The 6985-nt window shown below is 36.8% G+C and overlaps 1 protein-coding gene across 1 annotated transcript; it reads right to left on the bottom strand.

The window, feature by feature from the left end:
* Positions 1-4095: 4095 nt before the first annotated feature.
* LOC116182317 (adhesion G protein-coupled receptor B2-like) lies at positions 4096-5468 on the bottom strand. The gene is made up of 2 exons (XM_031502840.1): positions 5230-5468; positions 4096-4401 (listed from the first exon to the last, which is right to left on the bottom strand). The coding sequence occupies exons 1-2, from the start codon at positions 5447-5449 to the stop codon at positions 4181-4183; spliced, it is 441 nt and encodes a 146-aa protein (XP_031358700.1). The 5' UTR covers positions 5450-5468; the 3' UTR covers positions 4096-4180.
* Between the last annotated feature and the right edge of the window lie 1517 nt (positions 5469-6985).

Here is a 6985-nt window from a genome sequence, read left to right as displayed (position 1 = left end):
TGCGACTTATTAAGGGTTCCTCAGATCCTTTAATAGGTTTGTATTGTCGTCCGTCCTCCGTGCCGTTCCGTCCGTGTGCGCTCTAACTCTTTTTAAAAGTGTCCGATTGAAGGTTGAAATTTGGTGTACGGGTTCTTTGGACATTAAGGACGGACGCTATTTCATTTTCAGGGAAGTGGTTCAATCAGGAAACAAAAGTTATAGGACTCTCGAGTGAAATCGGGACAACAGGAGAACAAACTACGGGCTCAATATACATAGAAATAACTATTCCATTCCCATAGGTCATGTATCGGGTTCGGGACTTCCGCTAGATATTTCCCTATGACTCTTAGATGTGTAATACCTTTAATTATAACTCTTTCTCTGTTATAGTCGAAAGTTTTAGAGCAAAAATGTAGCAAAAAATTACAGCTTCTATACATGAAATTTTAGGTTTTAAAGGTTTTCAAACATATTATCTTGATAGCAGCAAGATACATCACGTGCACAGATTTTGATAACCGCAATGGTGTTGATTCAAAAATTGTTTAAATATTGCCGATTAATGAGGGTTTTGATCAATAATAAATCAAAATTCGTTATTATGCACCAAGATCGGTCGAAGAAAAAACTAGGGGCATTATCTCAATGCTCAAGACATAAATTTGATGCATTCTGGCGACACATGCGATTTGAGTTCAAAACATTGTCAAAATCGTTTTTATGCCACCAAGAATCGTTGGCGAAAAGGACTAAGAGCATATTCCTGCAAAAGCATTTGATATTTCTGAGGAATTGCTGTACGTGACATTGTTGAGATACATTTCCTGCTCCAATGACCGGTCCTTTCGCAAGTTTTTAATATGTGTCCAAAAGGCATTCATGTTGGACTTCATCTCGACCTCTAGATTGGACAGATATTTTGAATATGCACTTTTTATATCGACTTTAATTTTTTTGCGCAGACATTCGTATTTCATTTGATGGAAATATTTATTGCTATTATTCCTTTTTAAACGTTTAAAATGGTAATGTTTCTCACCTATATCGCGAATTATTTTATTGTTAAACCAACAAGGATAGCTATTGTCTTTGTTTGTTGCTTTTTTACGCAGAGGCACACAGGAATGGATAATTGGGTATAAAATATCATAAAACTCATTGACTGCTACATCAGGATCCGCATAGCGATTTAAAGAATCGAAATTTGTAGAGTTCAAGTAATAGTAAAGTTTTAAAAAATCTGCTGCTTTAAAATTAAACTCATTGGCCCGTATGAATAAAAGTAAGCAAATGCTTATACTTGCAAAATTCAAAGTAAATACTCATAAGTGCTCCTTCGCACTGGGCGACTTAGCAGCGCTGCTAAGCAGAAGGACAGGACGCAGTGCAGCGCTGCTAACCATAAACAGACCAGTATGAAGGGGCAGTTACGAGTATTTACTTTGAGTTTTGCAAGTATAAGCATTTGCTTACTTTTTTTCATACGGGCCAATGTCCCTTTCACATGAGTGATTGTGATAAAGGCCTTGGAGATATTTCGTGAATGGTAAGTGAATCGTTATTAATAAAGGTGGATGATGCTTATCTTCTATACTAATAGGTGATTCTTTTGTTACCTCTAGATTATCTAAAGATGACAACACTAAATCTAATGTGCGATTTAAAACATTTGTTACGGTATTAAAGGACGTCAAATGATACGCGGATTTAAAATTTTCCAAATGTTTAACAGTTTTAGATGGTTTCTGTAGGTCTGGAATGTTGAAATCACCTACAATAATAAGATTACAATCATACATTTCCTTCACCTTATCTAAACTATTATAAAAAGATAAATAGTAATTACTATTTGACCCAGGAACGAAATATATCACAAAAAGGAGAAATTGTAGTGAATATTTTTTTAATTTAAGACAGACACATTCATGATTATTATCAAATTCCACAATCGAGGCATTATACAATTTTTTTATTGCAATTAAAACACCCCCGAAACGTTCATTGTCAGGTCTATCTTTCCTGAATACATTGTACCTACTATCAAATAATTCTGAATCTTTGAAAGTACTATTTAATCCAGATTCCGTAAATATAACAATATCATAATCATGACCCAATAAATTTAAATAAATGTCCTTGCATTTTGTTCTTACACTTCTAACATTTTGGTAGTAAATAAAAATTAATTCATTTTGGCTCATAAAAACAATAATAAAATAAAAATATCGCTGCTATTACAATAAGTAAGATAAAAAATACATGTACAATTATTACGAATGAATGGTAGTAGCATATGTTTCCTTCAAAGAGATTAATTCCGCTACGGATTTTAGTTCACGCACCAGGCTCGTCTCGTTCTTCCTTATGTATATATTTCCGTTTCTTGTCCACAGAAATTTGTAATTTTCTTCCCTCTTAAAAGCTCGGGCTTTCGCTAGCAATTGACGTCGTAGTGGTGTCAAACTTTCGTTAATGTAGATGGGCGCACTTATTGTTAAACCAATATCAAGGGTTGTTAGGTTTCGTTTGATTTTTCTTCTTTGAATTAATTCCTCTTTCAAAGAACGTTGGACAAATTTACAAATAATAGCTGGAGGGGGACCGTGAATACTTTGTTGTCTTAACCGATGGCATGCGTCGATATTGTTGCTGTCAATAGTAACGCCTAAAGCGGTACCTATTTGAATTATGATCGAGGCCACATTTTCATGTTTAAGGATCGGAACTCCGTAAACTTCGACCGAATTTCGCCTGTGATACTGATCAGAAGAATCAAGTTGCAATTTTAGAGCTCCTACTTCTCTTTCCAATTGAATATTTGCCGTTTTTACGATCTCAATGTCTTCCACATTTTGATCAATGCGGTTATTGATTTGGTTAAGCTCTCGGGCATTATCGTCGAGCTTAGAGTGACACAGATTTAATGAGGCGTTTATTTGCTCTTCTGCATGCTTATGAGAAGATTCGATTTGAAGCAACTTCCGCATCAGGTCTGCATTTGAAAGCTCATTGGAACTTGTTAATGATTTTTCTAAATCATCACATTTGTTGCATTTCCATATATCGGCGTTTAACTGCCTAAGTTCAGCGACCGTTTTATTTACACACAAAATATGATAAACAAATTTGCATTTGGAACATTGAATTTTAGAAGATAAGTCATTATCGTTAACAGCGCATGCACATTTTGCACATAACGTTGACATTTTAAGTACGTTGACGACTTCTGCACCAAAATGAATTGACTTAACTATAGTGTAATACTTGCCCAGGTCTATTAAATTTAGTTCAACCTGATTAGGTTCACTATCAATTAACTACCACTGCTTATTAAATGATTAAGTCTCGTATATACACTTTACTATTAAGAAATCTTGCAGAGCCGACACACTGCACGTTCTAACGGTACCTTGGCAACATCTTCATCCTTCTCGTCCTCTTCCAACACCGCTCCACGTTCCTTCACGACTTTCTTCATATTTATTATCTCCAGGCCGCTTTGACATTTTCATTATGCCCTTTTTACCCCATCATTCGGTTTCTGTGACTTTTATTTTTCTTTCTTGCAATGGTCTCTCTACAAGCCTTACCTTCTTTTGCACTTACTTTCTACCATTTTTTCCCTTTGGGCTCATTTCGCGCCTCTCTCTTTTACACATATTCCTTCACATCTGTTTTCTCCGTGTTCTATTCTTCGTGACCTCTTTACACTCTTAAGCACAATTTCGTACAAACAATGACCATTGATGGGTTGAAAGCTAATAGTACACTTCTGCAAAACTTCACTGAATAGAAGAGGAGAAGTGAATAAAAATGTGGTATCCAAAGTTTTATCCAGATCACTAGATCGATACTCAAAACCCAATGCTCAATTACGTTGAAAGTTTCCTAAAAATAAAGAATAGAACCCGAAAGCCCTCGATCAAAAGTTGATTCATGGGTCAATAATGAATGTCCTAGATTTAAAACTAAAAATTCGAGGCGGCTCCATGTTCAAGATTCGAAGTATAAGCCCGTTATGCAAAATTGGGTTTTCAAGATTGTGTTTCCTACTACAATCCGAATACACAAGGTCGATTACGGGTCGCAATCGAATTGAATATGCGCCTGTTTCATGTTCGTAAATATTGTAGTATTATGGGTATCCAAGTTTTAAAAAATCATAAAAATACAAAAAAAAGTGTGAAGAAAGTATTTAGCACGCAGGCAGAGTGCAAGTTTTAATCTGCGCTTCTTTCTCGCCAGTTGCGCATCCCCCCGAAACGCAATGCCTCCATCGAGTGATCTTTCCAATTCCGCAGCTGACGGAACACGCACCCCATTTGCCCCAATGGTCCCACACCTTCGGGCCCTTTTTCAAGTCAACATTATCTTGGTTCTGCTTGCGCTGTTTTCTACTCGTTCCTCCGATGAAACCTGTAATTAACGAACTTGTGAATGGTAACACACTCCGATTGTAATCAAAAAGCAGCAAAAGAAAAGTCGCCGTAAATCTTCGTTAAAGCGGTCTCAGCGCAAACCCTACGTGACAAATTACGGAAAGCTTTCGTATCAATCCCAAACGTGATAATTTACACCGAGGTTCAGAACTGAGTGGCGTGTTTGTGGACATTAAAAGTTGAAAGAGTCCCGCTGGTATTATTCAAGCAATGGCAATAAAGCGATAACCGTAACATGGGTATAAAATATGAATTGCAAATTTTGATACTGCGAACTTTGTACTCATATGCAGGATTTGCTGCCAATCGCCTAAAAACGGATTGGACCAAAGGTGTAATCAGAGCATTTGTTTCAGTTCTGTACAGAGCGTTTTCAATTTCATTAGCTTACACTGTAGTAATATTTTCTGCTGTTATAAATAATTTCAGCATCTCTGATGGAAATCGTGTGAAGCTCCAGATGTGAAAAATGTTACAAGCAACACCGAGCCGTATAGGTTCATCAGGTCGTGATATACTTCAACGTTTCACCTTTGAGGATGTTTTTCTTATCTACGTCTACAAAGATGAAAGAAAAAAACAACTCGTTTCACGCTCTAACGTGTCGTGACAAACAAAAACAACCTAATTTAGTACAAGGCGGGCACTTATTTCGCGGAAATTATGTTACTAACTTTTTTTCTTTATTTCGTAGCACGTTAACTTTCAAAGTGCTAATTTTCAACGTTCATTAGTATAAACGTCGCTTTGGTTACACCTAAGCAATGGAGACGCGTAGATTTTTCGACAAATAAAATTATCGTACCTTCGTACTCGCTGTCCGAGCTGTCGTAACCGTCCATGTCGCCTTCGCCAATTTCATTATAGCCGTTGTATTCGGAAATGAGAGGCGAAAGTTCGTTATCTGCACTTGATGGGTCTTTTTCAGTAAACTGCCCCGAGTTATCCTCCTGCGCTTCAAACTTGATAATTAAAAATAGAAGTTGAATTAAAATGATAAGAACACACTTTTGCCCGTAAGTCATTCTGACATGACGATCTTCCTTTTTTATCTCAACTTCGCGACGCGACGCTACATCAAAGTTTGTTTCGTCTGTAAATTTACTCAAAGTTAAAACTTAATTACGGAGTAGTCGCTCTTCCACTTCATTCGCGGAGGCCCTAAATTTTAAACTTATAAAACAAGCTGCTCGAACATAAATTATATTGTTACGCTTTACTGCTTTAATCATTACGTAGCCAACTAGGCGGTTAACGATAGGGGTGTATATGAAAATCGCAGCTTGGCGTTTTTACCACTCATTATTAATTTAGGGGGATGGCATGTTTCTTTTGAATGATCCACTTGACGGAGCACACGAGCCGTGTACATAAACGCTAGCGAGTGTTTCGTTTACAAAAGAGAACCGAGCAGCTGTATCATCACTAACCCTTAACTCTGGAATGATAACGTAAATATTTTAGTTTATGTTACCGACTACAGCAATTTCGCGTATGGTGCTCCTTACAATTTCTCTCCATGCCTCTGGGGAATAGAGAGCTTTTGTTCCAAATTTTAAAGCTTTCCTCTTGCTGAAGTTGCGTACAATTGGTCGAAGAATTTGGGAGGTGGGTTGTAACTAATTCAATGGCACGCGAGTGGTAAAAGTTTAAATCCGTCATCAAAATTCTACATGAAATAGGCAAAGATCGTGCGATCAGGTAATGAATCCCCTATTGCCTTCTGTTAATTGTCATTTCTAAAATATATGTGGAAGTGACAATCCAAAATTGGAACCGTGACCACTAGACCAAAGATTGACATCCCTGAGTGTTGAAAGGTGCTTTGAGCTTGTTAGCTTCTACGCCTCCTCCTTGTCCCCCTTCTTTCCACCTTTCTTCTTCCCATACTAGACGGTCTTATTCTCTTCTTTTTCTAGTCTGAACTTCTTTTTCCTCACTCCATCTTTCACTTCCTCACTTCAACTTATGGCTCCCGTTTTTATCGCCCCTCCTTCTCTTGGATATTATTTGTTGCTGCAATGTATATATTTCCTTCTTCCTCTCCTCCTCTTCCTTTTTCCATCCATACCCGTTCCTTTGGATATATTTTGCATTTGTCCCCACAAATATTACCATTGTATTATCTTCTGTCCGTTCTTGTTGTGAAGAATTCAATTTCTCTTTCTATTCCTCTTATGTCGTACCGCTCTACATTCCGTCTCTATTCTTATCATCTCAATTCTTGTCCTTTTTTCTACTCTTTGATTAAGGAGGATCACCGACTTATGACACTTCTTTCGTCCATCTTCACATATTCATCCCATACATCAACACCTTTTATTACAATTGCATCTTCCTTCTTCTAGACTCATTTTTGCATTTTTTTTCTCCTATTCCCCAAATCTGACTCATCGCCATTTCCTGTTTTTCTTAATTTCCTTATTTGTGCGTTATCTCTTCTAATTCTTTGACTATCATAATAATAATAATAATAATAATAATAATAATAATAATAATTACCCCTATGAATAACACAAACATCACTACAACAGACATCATTCAAACTATTAATCACTTAC

Source organism: Photinus pyralis, unplaced genomic scaffold, assembly GCF_008802855.1.
Source record: "Photinus pyralis isolate 1611_PpyrPB1 unplaced genomic scaffold, Ppyr1.3 Ppyr1.4_unclustered_Scaffold4665, whole genome shotgun sequence".
NCBI classification, from domain to species: domain Eukaryota; kingdom Metazoa; phylum Arthropoda; class Insecta; order Coleoptera; family Lampyridae; genus Photinus; species Photinus pyralis.
This window is presented reverse-complemented; position numbering and strand designations above follow the sequence as displayed.